Raw genomic sequence first — 15,920 nt, 5'->3', positions numbered from 1 at the left:
AGCATCAGTTCACTCTCTTTTCTTCTGACTCATTGTGCCTCCCTTTAATTTGAAAGAACTTCATATTGAAACCATCCAGGATGCCCTAGTGGGGTTTTAGATATTAGATTTCCCTCTTGTGACCTAGGTAAACTCAGAGGCATTTGGACTTAGCCCTCAAGAATTGGGCTCTTGTTCTCTTGGTCTTGGTGTTGACATCAGATCACTGCAAGTGCCAAAAGAGACAGGAGTGGGTGGGTGAAGGCGTGAGGACAGTAGGGATTCAATGTGCCAGCCCCTGGCGCTGCATGGCCTCAAGTGATGTGTCCTCCCAGTCTTCAAAAGTCCCCAGGAAGTTGGGGAAACATTGCAGATACATCTTTAGGGAAAATGAATGTCTCCATTTTGAGGTTAACACTAGCTAGCCATAGTGACTAGAACTGAATTTAGACATGTTGAAATTTGAACTCTAATCTCTTTATGGGACGTTGGACCAAAAACTCAGCATTTTGTATTCCAGTCATCGTAAATGCAATCAGGAGGGAACTACTCACTTCCTGTTGATGCCTGGGATGGTCCGAAATACGGTCTATACAGAGTCTTTGGAGAAGTCTGATGGCATCAGCCTTCTCCTCAGGCCCCTTGCTGCCGGCCATTCTTGTGCTGTGAATTTCTAATTGCTCCCGACAGCTGCATCCTCTGCCACAGTTGCGGGGCTGAAGTTTCCTGGAAATGTCATGGGCTTCTCTCCTACACAAAGCCAGTTCTCTTACCAATGAATGTCAAGGGAGTAAAGGTTGGGGATGGGCAGGAGACGGTGGCTGACTGGTCCCATTGTTCGAAAAACAGTACTGGGTTGGCGGCAGCGTGGTGCTGCAGTGAAATGAGCCCAGACTTTGAAGTCGGATGGACATGGATCTGTTTGCCATTTATTAACTGTGTGACCTTGGGCAAATTATGAAACTTTGAGCTTCGGTTTCCTCAACTACATCACTGGGGATGAGAGGATCTACCCTAAGGTTGTCGTGACGACTAAGGGAGGTCGGGGAAGCCTAGTGTTCCGAACACCCATCCGGCCTTCCCCTTCCTTAAGTGTGTGTTCTTGGGCTGGTTGATAAGCAATATCATATTCAGTCACCACGCGGTACCTCTGAGCTATGGATGCTGCAAGCCATGAACAACGTCTGTGGTTCCTGTAAGGGGCTGGGGAGGGAATCCGAGCCAGAGAATAAAGCTTAACTTTTGGGAAATGATTCAGGGAGAGGAGCAGAGAAGTGAGGAGGACATGCCTTGCTGTGCTGCCTGCAGGACCCTGTGTGCCCTGGAGACCACAGAGGGCAGAGTCTGTCTGGAAGCAGAGGAGGCAGAGAGGGGAGGGCACAGAGGAGCGGGCACAGAAGGCTGTGACTCGTCCCCAGGTCTGCTCTTGGGCGCAGCCCATGTTCACTTGGCCTCTGTCCCACATCTGCCAATAAAAGTTAAGAAATTGATTTTCTTTTGTTTGCCTCTGAGGACCAGGCTCTTTTTTTTTTTTTTTTTTTTTTATGAGACAGTAAATGGAATCCCTCTCTGAGCATGGCTGGATTTTTAATTGTGTTTGTTGTGCTTCCACTCATTTTGTTTTATGAGTTCCTGCTCCCAGATTTGTTGATGCGAAGCTCTCACCCACCAGGGACGTGTCAGTGTTTGATTTCTATCAGTAGGAAAAGGTTGAGGTTTTAACAAAATCATTTTCTTAATCCAAAGGTTGGCTTGTTTGCTTCGTTCTGACACATTAAAAACGCATGAGATCCGTGCAGTCTTATTTACCTCTCCTACCCAAGTCAGATGTAGGTGGTCATGATCTGACTCTGCAGAACTGAAGATTTGAGCTCAACTTTGGGACAGAAAGAGGGGAGGAGGCATTTTTCAAATGGATTGTATCATTGAGGATGACAAGACCCCTCCTTTTTTTTTTTTTTTTTTTTTTTTTTTTTTTTTTTTTTTTTTGTGCATGAGAGACTTCTACAGAGACTTGCTGAAGATGGTGGGAAGCGTGTAAAGCAGGCATCCTCAAACTACGACCCGGCCCACTGAGGCCATTTATCTGCCTCCCCCGCCCAACTGCACTTCAGGAAGGGGCACCTCTTTCATTGGTGGTCAGTGAGAGGAGCACAGTATGTGGCGGCCCTCCAATGGTCTGAGGGACAGTGAACTGGCCCCCTATGTAAAAAGTTGAGGGATGCCTGGTGTAAAGTGTCTGAATGAAAAGATTAAGTACTGTTGGTGAATGTGGAGATGTGATAGACAGCACCCCCACCAATCACAGTTGCTTAAAACAACAGTGCTGCACTTCAAAGGTCACCAGGGCTGCACCAGGTGTCGGTGGGAGCCCTTCGCTCCGTTGGCCTCACTGAGACTGGGGCTGAATGGGGTTCTGCCTCATGCTTCCACAAATGCCAGCACAAAAGGGAATGTGACAGTTCACACTGGATCTTCACGCTTCCGTGTGGGAGCGATGCATCCTCACTTCCGCTCACTTCATTTCAGGGAAGGTGATGCGGGTACTGTTTAACTTCAAGGTGGTCCACAAAACTGTAGTCCTAGTGAGTGCCCGAATATACTCGTAAACAGCAGTTATGCTTACCACAGCTCCCGAGAGGGCTTTCTGAGTTGGGAAGTGAGATTGCTGCCCTGCTACCCTGCTTTGGAAAGAAGTACAAGAAGGGAGTGCAGAAATTGATTCTGGCCTTGAAATTGTACGGTTTAACTCTATCTGTTGGACTTATCAGCCCAGAGCTATTTTATGTGGGCTGAGCCAACCCTGAAAACATTTGGCAGTCTGTCATTAGATGCACTGATTTAGCCCCGTCACAGGGGAGCTGGCATCTTGCCTTCTGTATATGGGCTCATGTATTCACACCAAGTACTCTCTATATGTGAAAAATGCTTGGTGTCAGCTATACTGTTGAGAAAATGGGTAGTTTGGTGTGAAGAGTCAGAACTTGGGAGTCAAAGATGGCTTCACATACAGGTTCCACCACTTCCTGAGTAGGTGATTGTTGAAAACGACTTAAACTTATTTGAGGATCAGTTTTGTGGTTGATTAAATTAGAATAGTCATAGTTTTTGAGGATCAAATGAGATGAGAACAAAATGCCTAGTAACATGTCTGGCATGTAGTAGGTATTTAATTAATGTCAGTTTTATTTTCCCTCCATCTTCCCTTTTCTTGTAAACCACAGAGATCCCAGCATCCTTGGGGCTCTGTCATTCCTTCAGAATTTGGAGAAACACTTCTACACGCTGGCTGGGCAAACACCCTAGGGTTGGGCCAGTGGCTGGATTTTCTTGGGGCTACATTTCGGAGAAGGGTCAATGCTCTATCAGTCAGAGAGTTGCTGGAACAGAGCGGAGTTGTAGAGCCAAGGGTATGGCATTTGAGAAAACAATTCCAAGGCCATTTTTCCCCCAATCTGAAAGAGGGAGTGAGTATTGATGTGTCAATGGATTCCCTGCGAAGGAATGTGTGACTCACCTCTTTCCCCCTCTCTTTGTGCGTTACAAACCTTGAGAAAAGCTTTCTCTGGAGTCACCAGAAGCTTCTGCAGGACGGTGGTGCACTGACAGGTCCTCAGGGTGACTTGCTGTTCCAGGTTTTCCTCCTGGGACTGGGGCTCAGCCCACCTGGACGGAAGCTCACACTACTGCAGTAAGTTCCCTCTCCGCTATTGCCATCAGAGACTTTTGCTTTCTCTGGGAACCTGAATCCCACCTTGGAATAAACCACTTATGGAAATTGGAGCCATTCCTTACTCTACACCCTCATCTTTCCCCTGTGGAAGGAGCAGGGAGGAGAGGAGAAAGCCTTTGGGCAGACAGTATGGACCATCCTGCGGGGAATGACACCTATAAGGGCCATTGGGTTTCTCCAGTCCTCCAACGGTTCCATTACGGTGTGGTTGCAAGAATAAAACCCACCATGGATCACACCAATTTTAGAAGAGAATAATACGATGTTGAGAGTCTGCAGACCTCTATTCCTTTGAGGGTCCCTCTCCCAACTTGCACTTACTCTGAAGGCTATGTTTCTCTTCTTTTTAATTATTAGTGTTGCGTAACAAAGTAATTGTGTAGTTTGGAATGGATCAGTGACAGCAGAGAGGCCAATAAAAAGTAGTAGGCGGGGTGTGTGTGTGTGTGTGTGTGTGTGTGGAGGGCTCAGTAGACATCAAAGCTTCCCTCCTCTTGACCTGCCTTCTACCTCAACAGCTTCAGGAAAATAGAAGAAAGCTGCCCAGACAACTGAGATATTTTTCTGCATATTAGTTGTCCCTCCTTCAGTCTTTTAATGAATTCTTCGCTGTGGTCATTAAGGTGAGAACAGTCTGCACTGTGGTTTTTACGGTGAGAACAAATGCTTCCTCCCCTAGAGGGAGCACACAGCTGTGGGTTTTGCCCTGAGGCCAGTGATGTGAGAACTGGCCAGAGTTTCATGGAATAAAATGTTGGTGTCTCTGTCAGTGATTCTCAACCTGGCACAGCTCCGTCACCACGAGGGATGTTTGGAAGTGTGTGTGTGTGTGTATGTGTGTGTGTGTGTGTGTGTGTGTGTGTTTTGAGGAGACTGCCCTGTTTTTGACGTTTTAAAATTTTTGTTTTATTATACTTTATTTTCAGAGTGATTTTAGGTTCACAGCGAAATCAAGTAAAAAGTACAGAGATTCTCATCTTTCTCATGCCCCTCCCCATGCACAGCCTCCCTCATGATCAGCCTTCTCTGCAGAGATGAAGCTGAGACTGGCTTTTCATACCCAGGTCTAGAGCTGCTACATACCCAGAGCAGGCCTGTCCCAGGAAGACTCATCTCGGCCCAGTGCCAACTGCAGCCCTCGAAGGAGCTCTGCTGGACGCAGACACGGGAAGGCAGGGGCAAATTACGGGGCTCCCCTCTTACATCCTTTGAAGTGATGGGTCTATGTGCTATTTCTTGGGTTTTCTTTTAAGGAACGTAGTTTATAGAAGTGAAGGTGAGTCAGAGGACCTTGGGAATGGGACAGAGTTTGATCGTGTGATGCTCTTTTCTGCTGTAGATACGGTTTAGTAGGAACACTCAGCAGTGCTGGGAAGAAGACATGATGAATTATCTGTAATCTATCTGGGTGAGCCTAATGAGGTGACTCACTCCTGTTCCAATTCTCAAGGGTCAAGAGGAACATCTTTAAAAAGGGTCTCGGGGAGCTGCAATTAAAGGCAGCTGCTTACGAGGAGGCTGATGTACCGGAATTGATCAAGTATCCCTTTGCACAAATTCTTTACCCCACAGTCTGCACGTACAGGGAGGCAGTGCTGGCTGAGGGTTATGAGCACTGGCTCCGGAGCCAGAATGTGAGTTTGAGTTCCAGCATCACCACTTCTCTGCGAGGCATCTGTCCTTGGGCAGGTCGCTGCTCTATGCCTTAATGTCCCCATCTTTAAAATGGGGAAAATGGTGGCACCAATGTCACAGAGGCATTATAAGATTAGCTGCCTTTACAGAGCCTGATGTATAGGAAGCACTCAATAATAAAAATTATTACAATGATTATGATTTCTCCAAGTAAACCTTCAACTCACTATAATTGGACTTTTCCTTAATACTCCCCGGAAACTTCTCTCATTAAGGTAACCTCCACATTTTCAAACACAGTGGCGTATTTCCGAGCTTAATTCTGTGTCTCCTCAGTGTATGTGTCTCTTGAACTTCTAGAAACTCTCCTTCTTTGAATTTTTTTTTTTTTGATGGGGGTTCTCGCTCTGTTGCTCAGGCTGGAGTGTAGTGGCATCATCTCAGCTCACTGCAACCTCCGTCTCCCAGGTTCAAGTGATCCTCCTGCCTCAGCCTCCCAAATAACTTGGATCACAGACGTGCACCACTGTGCCCAGCTAGTTTTTGTATTTTTAGTGGAGATGTGATTTTACCGTGTTGGCCAGGCTGGTCTTGAACTCCTGACCTCAGGTGATCTGCCTGCCTTGGCCTCCCAAGTGCTGTTGCCTACCACATCTCTGACAGTTCTCTTTTCCCTTGCTCCGCTTCCAGTGCCCACATTTTAGATATTGGGGTCCTCAGGGCTCTGACGTCTAGCTTTATTCTTTCATCTCCATCGTCTGCCTGGGTGACCTCGTTCCTTCCCAAGGCTTGCGAGCCTGTGGCAGGACACTTCCATCTATGGTTCTTACCCCAGCTTTTTCAAATCCTCAAATAATGCAGAGAAGGTGGAGACTGTTTTAGATCTCAGGCTCTTGGAACATTTCATTGACTACCTGCTATGGATGGACTTTACTTGAGCAGATGCAAAGAAGCAGACTTTGACAAAAGGTTTCAATCTTGATGTATCTTCTCAAACTTCTCCCTCTTCTGTGTCCTTCCTCCATGTCACTGTGTAACAGTCCACATCTCAGTATGCTGAGAACAGAAAGGGGTGGGATTGAGGGCATCACTTCCATTGCGTGGCCTTTGTGTCTTCCTGCAGTCTGTGGTCTACGGTTCTAACAAAGCAAGTAGTTTGTAGTTGGAGCGAAGGCTTGTGAGCTTTGGAGTAAACAAGATAGCCTGGGCGTGGATCCTGCCTTCATCGTTGTAGTCTGTAACCTCTCCCTCCAGACACCTCCCTGTAGCCCTGTGGCCTGAGACTGCCTCGCTATGATACGAAATCCCCAGTTTGCCCTTTTCCTTGCTTGCCCCTGTCCCGTTTTGCCGACGTCCCTCTTCCAGATGCATCCTAAGGAGGGGATGAGCGAGGCGAATTTTTACACGTTTGTCATTACCTTGGTTTTGCCCTTACATTGGATTTATTTATTTTTTTCTTAGGTGTAGATTTCCAGGTTGAAAAGTTGCCCATCCAAATGCTGAAGAAATCGCTTTGTACAGTAACAATAGTGATACTGTTAGAGAGAATGATTCCATTGTCTTTCTGATCGCTGTTCCTTTATAAATGTACCCCTCTTGCCTGGAAGCTCTTAGCATCTTCTCTTTGTCCCCAGGGCTCTGGCATTTTGTAAATGTATGTCTTGGCGTATGTGTGTGTGTCTGTGCACATACATGCATACTTGTATACTTGTGTTAATTGTGCTGAAAACTGGGTAAGTAATTTGGGTGAAATTTCCGTAAGTTTTTTAGTTTTCTATTCATCTCTTCTATTCATAATCATTCTCCTTGTCTCTCTTTTTCTGTTTTTTTGTTTTGTTTTGTTTTGTTTGTTTGTTTTTGTCTCTCTGGGATTTCCTATAATTAGATTTTGGATCTCTTTATCAAACCTTTGATTTTCTTATCTTTCCTTTTTCTATTTACCACCTCTTTCCAATTTGCTTGATTTTCTGGAAGATTTCTCGACTTTATTTTCCACTCTTCTTTACGTTTAAAATTTTGGTGATTGTTATTTGCAAGGACTCTTCACTACCCTCTAATTGTTCACGTTTTAAATACTGCCTTGCTTTTATAGATGCAGTGTTTTCACTGTCGGCTCTGAGGATATTAGTAATTTTTTTCAGAAAATCTGCTGCTTCCTGCATTGCCTCTGTTTTCTGCAGGTCGCTGATGGTCTACTTGTCTTGTGCTCTTTCATGCTGCAGCTTTGCTGAAGTACCTGATGATCCTGAACTGTTTTTTCATGTTTAGGAATCGAGCCCTGCAAAACTAGCACAACTGTGCCCTGTGTGCATGGGTGGGACTTGCCAACTGGCAGGCTTCACTGTGGCATGATCACAGAATGAACTTGGTTTTTTATTGGGAGATCCCCAAATGTCCATATTGAGAAGTTTTTTTTTTCGTTTTGTTTTTTGTTTTGAGAGAATTCATCCAGAGATGTATTCTGTAATCTCCTGCAGGGTGCTGGTATGAGATGAGATTGCGTGGTGGGGAGGCAGGGTTGCAGGAAGAAGGGGCTCGACTTCATGCTTCATCCCAGCCCTCCCCTGTGCCTTCTGGGTTCGATGTCTCTGGGAGAACAGTTAGAGTCCTGTGGTAAGGGGGCAGGGTGATGGCTAGGGCACCTTGTTTCCACCTAGAGCCTCACTCCACCTCAGCCTTCCTGGCTCTCTTGTCTCTTCAGGTAGTGATTCTTTCCAGGAGAACTGACTGCCTGCAAACATGACCCCTGCTCCTGTTGTTCATCTCTTCTCCCACTCTTTGATCTTGCCTCCTCTTGCCTCCCTAGACTTTTCAAATTCCAAAATATCATTGACATATCTTACTTCCTTTTATCTCTTCCTCTTTCTCTTTGTGAACACATATTTTTTATTTTATTTTATTTTCTTGGAGGGAGTGTTTAGTATATGTTTGAGGAGGGAAGGAGGATAAAAACCACTGCTTAGTTTTCCCTGTTTAACTGGAATTTGCTATAAAGTTTTTCAAAAAGTTTACAAGGTGTTTTCAGGAACTGGCTTCTTTTTTGCAAGGCAAGTGATTATTGTGAGTATTTGAGTAACCACTTACAGCTACGTTTCCACATGGTTTCCAAACACAGCCAGACATTTGTCATGGATTGGAATAAGCCCGTCTGTGCTGATGGAGTGGAATTCAGGGTCCTCCGTTTGCATTTACCAGTCTCCCATTTAGTTCTGCCCCATTGGTGCTTCACCTCGCTATTTGATGGGAAATATTCTCTCCATAAACTTCAGTAAGATGTAATGGATTTCTGCAGTGGAAATATTGTTCACGCTGCAAAACCTAATCACAGCAGGCACTTTGTCTGGGGACTGTGTGTCTAGCAAAGCAGCCATTTAAAACGCCAGTTGTATGAAGCCACAAACAGTCACAGCTAATTCACTTTACAGGAGTTTTATTTGTATGTATGGGAGAATCATGGCACCAAACAGAATCATTCTTCTACCAAGACTGCAGCATTAATTGTCTTTGCCATCTTGGGCTTTTTGAGTAACTGCGTGTACTTACTGGATTTCTTCTTTGGGTTAGAAAGAAGCAAGAGTGAAGGTGGGGTTGGTGATGACACAGATGATGTTCCTTTGAAGCCATTGGGTCAAGGAGGATATTTCAAGAGTGAGGCAGCTGGCACAGCTGCCGGTATGCAAATTATGATGCAGCCTAGTTACTGTCGTTTGTGAAACTTGGTTCAGGTTACGTCCAGGCCCATACTGGGCTTACCTCCCTGTGAATAAGGGAGGGTTGATGGCCAAGTGCAGTAAAAGCTGCAGCATACTCCCCTGGTAGTCTCGTGGCCAGCTGCAGAGGCTCTGAGTCTTTGAATCAGAGGTTCTTGATGCTGGTTGTACGTGGAACTCTGATGTTCAGCTTGTACCCCCAGCCCAGTTGAATCAGAACCTCTGGAGATAAAATCCAGTATGAGCCATTTTTAAAGAAGAGGAAGGGCACGATACAAACTACTGCCAGGTCTTTTTTAAAATCCCATTGTTACTACATAATAAACGTATTTAAAACTCTTATTTTGAACTAATTTGGATTTGGGAGAAAGTGAAAATAATTTATGCTAGGATCATTTAAATTCACTTTGATTTTGCAGCTGTTTCCATGGTTTGTTGGGTGAGTAATTCTCAAGAAAGAGAATTTAGGGTGTTTCTCTGAATTCAGAATGCAATGTATTTGAGGCATACTCTTCTAGTGGATTTTGCTAATAAAGAAAATGTGGGCTGAGTGTGGTGGCTCACACCTGTGATCCCAGCACCTTGAAAGGATGAAGCAGGTGGATCACTTGAGGTCAGGAGTTTGAGATTAGCCTGGCCAACATGGTAAAATCCTGTGTCTACTAAAAATACAAAAATTAGCCAGGCATGGTGTCAGGGGCTTGTAATCCCAGCTACTTGGGAAGCTGAGGCACAAGAATCGCTTGGGTCCAAGAAGCAGAGGTTGCAGTGAGCCGAGATTGTGCCACTGCCCTCCAGCCTAAGTGATGGAGCGAGACTCTATCTTATTTAAAAAAAAGAAAAAGAAAGGCAGCCTATAGAATGGAAAAAAAGAATTGTAAGCTGTATATATCTGATAAACCATGTATATCTGATATATCGAAAATATACTAGAAACCTAAACAATTGAATATCAAAAAAACCCCCAAAAAACAAAACAAAACAAAAATCAAAACACCCTCCAAAAGGAAAAAAAAAAATGTTTATGGTGGGAAAAGCAGTTGGGGGTGGTCTGTGGGCAGGACTGGGGACTGGCCGGATGTGACGTCACCAGGTCCCGCGTCTCTCTTGGTGTGTGCAGGTCCCGTGGCTGTCATCAGTGGCGAGGAAGACTCAGCCAGCCCACTGCACCACATCAACCATGGCATCACCACGCCCTCATCGCTGGACGCCGGGCCCGACACTGTGGTCATTGGCATGACCCGCATCCCGGTCATTGAGAACCCCCAGTACTTCCGTCAGGGACACAACTGCCACAAGCCGGACACGTGTAAGTACTGGAATGGAATGCTCTCCCTCCTGGGGAGGGGCGGGAGGTTGGTGATAGACCATGTACCTGGGATTCTGGAACCTTCTAGGGTGACTTGCCACCTGCCAACCTCCCACTTTCTAAGAGACCCTCCCTGTTTGTCTTAAAACTTTAAGAATAGCCTGAGCCAAGAGTCCCCAGGACCAGAGTCCTCTGGGAAGGGGGGGGTCTGTGGGTCTGAGTCTGCTTCCCTCTTTTCTTCACCTGGGTTCAGCAGGACCGTGGGTACCGAGAGGTGCTCCCAATAAGCCAGGAGACACAGTGAGGCTGTTCTCTTCTCTAGACCTGGCTTATGTAAGTAGGAAAAATAACCTGACTCTGTTCAGACAGCAGCCCCTGAGCTCACCAGAACCTCTACCCAAGCCTCCATGAGGGGGAAGGGAATGAAGGGCGGTGAGTACCTTTGAATGGAAACATCTCTCTAGCTGCCCCTCCAGTGCCCCAAAGGGTGCACTTTCTGAGATTCAGATCACAGCCCGAGTGCTAGGAGCTCTCATCTCCCCAGTGCAGATGTCTCACTCAGACCAGAGGGCTCAGGGCACCTGTTTCCCTCTCATCTGCCACCTCCTGTTGGTTCCAAACCCCTTCCTTGTCCTTCTGCTGAGCCCTGCCAGGCCCTCTCTCAGCTCCTGAACCTCAGTGGCTTGGCTGTCCATCCAGCAGGGTCCCTCATGCTGTGTGCCCAGGTTCAATCTGGGCCCAGCAGCACCCAAGTACACCCCTGCTTCTCCCACCATTCCCGCCTCCCAGGAAATGATCCACTGCTTCAGGAGAGAGCACAGAGGGCCCTGGAGAGCAGGGACACCCATGTCTGCCTGAGAGCTGGAAAGACAGAAGTGATTGGCTAGGTTGAGGCCTCACCTTACAAACAGGAATATTGAGCCTCTGGGGGGCTGCCCCAGGCTTCCTGCCAGTGGATTCTCTTCATGTCTCAGTGGATCACAGGGTGGGCCTAGGAACAGGCACTTTCTGGTCTTGCTCAGCCCCTGGGCTGAGCTCTCTGTACTTGGGCTGCAGTCTTGGTAGCTCACAGAACTCTTGCTGCTCTTGCTGGTTCATCTCACAGCAGAGTGTGCATTGGGCTAACCCATCAGCCTTTGCTTGATTTCATGGGCTCTGATTTTTAGGAGAGCATTGTCACAGTAGGAGGGAGTGGGCCTGAGTCAGCATAAGGCAAACATTTGCCTCTCAAGCTTGTGTGTTCTTCAGAATCTGTCTCGGTGTGTATCAGATGCTCTCTGTCAGTATCAGGGAAAGGACACCTGGGTTCTGGACCAGGGCTGGGCAAGGAAGAGAGAAACCTGTGTTTCAGAAAAACCTTGGGAAACAGAGCAAAGATTAGTTCACCTCTGGCTGAATCTCTTGTCTCAGATCAGGCTCACCCCTGGACTGGCGTGGGTGAGGCCGGGAAGAAGGACCTTGTATGGTGATAGCTGGGTTCAGCTCAGTCTAGGGTTGATACTGAGTTTTCTAGGGTGCTGTAGGCATTTGAGCAGAGACTTAGACATTGCTGTGTCCAATATACAGTCAATTCTCATTAACTGTAGCAGTTGTGTTCTGTGAAGTCGCTGTGAACACTGAATTAGTGAAGACTGAACCATTGCTCCTAGGGAAGACACGAGGTTAGGTTCCTGTGAGCCTCTGGTCACATTCTGTCAACCAGTCAATACATAATCTTGTCGTATGTGTGTTTCTGTTTAAAGACACCCATTTAATGCATATTGTTGATTCATTAACATTGAACTCATGGCCCTGGCCACTGTCACTCTTCCCTGAGCAAAGCTTATCTAACACATGTGTTTTTTTTTTTTCTGTGACACACATCACAGCTGTCCTGAGCTAAGGAACACTAGCCCATACTTCAGATCTATGCTTGGGGACCCTACTCAACTGCAAAGTCAGCAGCAACAAGTACAAAAGTGTAAAAACTGTGGTCTTCAGTAGACCACAGAAAGGATGGTTGTTTACAGTGTGAGAGCTGAAACAAGAACTTTAAAACAGTGTTGTATGTGATAAATATAACAGATGACAGGTTTTTTTTCCCAATTAAAATAAATGATTAGGCAGATATCTCTTTGTTCAGCCTCAGCGAAAACAGGCACCTAGGGTCACGTATTGTCACTCCACACAAGTTCCTAAATGACTGCAAAAGTGCCTTCAGTCTTGGTTTTGGGGATGCACATAAATTTTAGAAAGTAGGTGAATTCCCAAATATAGCATCTGTGCATAATGAGGATCCCTCTGTCCTCTTTAGTGGAAGCTCTGGGTTCCTGGTGCAGAATACGATCTCACTGTCATATCCACTTGCAGAAGCTCCCGGTACCAGGTTATCGGCACAATTGCCAGATGGGGCAAATCTGGTGTGTTGGAGGCAAGTTTCCTCTGGGCCATCAGAATAAGTGTCCCCATGGAAGTCTGGGAGCCATGGAGGGAGCTCTGGGGCCTGGTGAGCATTCTCTGGTGTCAAAACAAGGCATAGCCAAGGACTCATCACACTAGGCAAACCATATGGAGGAAGTCTTCCTTCTAGAGCCCTCTAGACTTGCGATTCAAAGTGGCTATTCTAAGGATCCAGACAGTTCTATGTAAATGAGAAAAGGATGGTGAAAATGGAAAGGCAGCAGATTTATTGATGAGACTTGAAGGAGCAGGGGAAATAAACAAAGCTTTATCAGAGGAATATCATGAGATGACTCCAGATGATCAGAACCCCCTATGCAGGGGAAAGTAGCCTTTTCAGAGAAGTGATAGATTTTGTTCTATCAATAGAATGGCTCTTAATTGTTTTCAGAAAACATGAATGGCATGACAGACGATGAGCAGGAGCAGTGTAGCTGGATTTGGCTAATCCTCCCTCTGCTAATCCTTTGGTGACTCACACAGACAGGGTGAAGGGGGGCCCAGGCCAGTCCTCAGTGGAGATTTACTGGCTGAGCCGGCAGCAGGTCTCTGATTAACCAAGACTTCATCAGTCGAGGGAACAGACTCCAAGAGACTTCCTGTATGCGATGAGACACTATCATAAATAATTAAAGCCACATGCGTCTTGGCATATAAATAAGTGGAGAGCATTTATGGTGTGGCAGACAAGGCCAGGGTCACTCCTTTGGGGGGATGGCAGGGACCAGGAAGATTAAGAGAATAAAAATGCTCTCACTGTGACTCACCCAGGGGGTCTCCTCATTCTGATTCCCTTCTCTTCTCATTAAAAAATGTGTAACGTGAGGTGGAATTGCACTAACATAATGCTACCTGCCTTCAGGCCTCATTTCCCCATCCCCCTAGTGATGGATTAAGCACAAATGTGCTTTCCTTTCTGTACTCATGTGTTTGTCATAAATGGTGGGATCTTTTTGATGGAAATGATTAGGATGCTGGTCCTCTCCTTGCTTCTCACTTTCTATCTGCCTTCAATCTGGTTCATAGCATTTTTCCTAGCATGTCAGGCTGCAAGGATATTTAGAGATCACCTGGTAAATTCCCTTATCAGATGCTGGCATCCCCACACCTGTGTTCCCAACAGGTGCTCTGCATTTGACATTGCCTTTATTCTGCATTTGTTTAGCCTTTCCAGGGATTCTGAAACAGCTGAATAAAGATGCTCCTAGCTGACCAAGGTAGCCAGAACCCAAAGCTTCGGAAAGCATCCCTTATTATGTAAAGCCCCTTTGTTCTTGACAGTATCAGGAAATGGATACAGCCCTTCCGGTCACAATGCTGAGGACCCTAGACTTGGGGCTAGGTCCGACAGAGTGGGAGGGACCAGTCCAGGTGGGTCACTGGAGAGAAGCCGAAAGTTATCTGTAGCAACATGGGGCCCTCAGTTACCTCTGTCACCCATGTGACAGCTCTGGGCTGCAGTAAGTCATTCATGGGTGAGGGCTGGACTGTTCACCGCTGTCTCAGGAGTCACACCTGGGCCCTTTCCCACAGGCCAGTTGAAAGGCTTCTTGGCTTTCTTTAAGGCCCTGGGGTTCTCTGTTCATCCTTTTCTCCCCAAACCCATATCTTGGTTGAGAAAACAGAGACCATCTGGCGAGAGACAACTAGTGTCCTCAGGTGTCGTCATCAGCCTTTGCTCCCACATTGTCCCTGTCTCAGCGGAAGCAGCGTGTCCACCTTCCCACAGCCTGCGCCTCCCAGCCTTCCCAGCCTGCAGAGAGGACACGTCTCCATCCCGGTCGGCCCATCCCTTCCTCTCTTCTCCCCACTGAGGTCCTGTCTGTCTGCTCCTCTGCCCACTGCCACACCTCTTGCAGGTCTCTGTCCTGAATGTCCCTCTGTTTCTTTTTCGCCAGGAGCCCCTCCGCTCTCCATCTGTGATCACTTTGTAAAACCTGACTCTGTTCCTTTGAGCCTCTTTTCCTCCTTTGCATCCCAGTCACTTTCCACTGGGCTGATTTTCCCTTTTCATCTATTTAATCCATGTTTATGGAGGGTTTGTGTCGGTCCTTCTTTTAGGCTCTGGAGACGACTGGGAACAAGAGACACGTGGTCTCCACCCTCATGGGCTCACTGCCAACCATAGCTGATGCCCAAGATGTGGGATGGCACCCCCTGCTGTGGGACCACTCAGGGAACCTTCCCTCCCTCCATCCCTCCTTCCCTCTGTCCCTGTCTCGCTCGCTCTCTTTCAGATTTCTGCTGATGACTCACCAGCTTTTATTCCTCCTTTCCAGATTATCAGTCCCATACCTCCAGTCTCTACCTTTTTCTGTCCATATTCCCTCCCCAGCCTCGTGCCCTTTTCTTTCCTTCCATGCCCTGTTCATCTTACAACACCTGGTTTGTTTCTAGCTTCTTGTGAATTCTTCCTAGTCCCATGCTATCCCGATGGGACTTTTCCTGACCCTCTTCCTTCTAACCCATAGCTGTCAGTGCCATGCCTCAGTCTTGAATGACTTTGAGCCAAATCATAGGTCATCCTGTCGTTTCTCATTTATACATATCCTATTTCCCAAACCCGACTTTGAGTTTATTCCTAGTGTCATAATTTATTTTCTACAGAAACCACAGCATGGAACTAGGGTCAAAGAAGGTGCTAACTAACGTATCTGATGACTCCATGCTCAGGTTCTCTAGAAACTCACAGAGAGGAAAGTGAAAAGCTTATTGATATTTAACAGTAACCTCTCTAGAGCAAGCACTGGGTGGATGTTTTTATGTTTTTCATCTTAAGCGGTCTTTAACCAGCAATCTGAGGGAGAGCAGCCACTCCCATTTTATAGATAAAGAAACTGAGACCCGGAGAACTTAAAGTGACTTGTTCCAGATCATACAAGAGAGAGCCTGAGATTTAAACACAGACCTGTGAACGCCAGCATCCATCCCTCCCCTGTCAAATCTCATGGCCTGGGCTTGTAGTGATGGACGTTTACTCAGCACCGCCTGAGGTCAGGGAAGCAACCTGTTGAGGATAGTCCTTTTGTTCTGTAGAGGCTCACTCTTCTGTTTCTAGCATGAGGACAGTCCTGTATAGGGTGTTCAGGGCTGGCTGACGGCCTCTGTAGTCCCG

General features: G+C 46.7%; 1 protein-coding gene across 10 annotated transcripts in view; it reads left to right on the top strand.

Moving 5' to 3' along the window:
* Positions 1–15,920, top strand: part of NTRK3 (neurotrophic receptor tyrosine kinase 3) — a 381,018-nt gene that overhangs the window by 214,937 nt on the left and 150,161 nt on the right. For all 10 annotated transcript variants that reach the window (XM_074398624.1, XM_074398623.1, XM_010346803.3 and 7 more), the window contains 1 exon segment: positions 10,178–10,366. In XM_074398624.1, the coding sequence (XP_074254725.1) occupies positions 10,178–10,366 (189 nt within the window).

Source organism: Saimiri boliviensis, chromosome 5 (genome assembly GCF_048565385.1).
Source record: "Saimiri boliviensis isolate mSaiBol1 chromosome 5, mSaiBol1.pri, whole genome shotgun sequence".
Taxonomy (NCBI): Eukaryota; Metazoa; Chordata; class Mammalia; order Primates; family Cebidae; genus Saimiri; species Saimiri boliviensis.
This window is presented reverse-complemented; position numbering and strand designations above follow the sequence as displayed.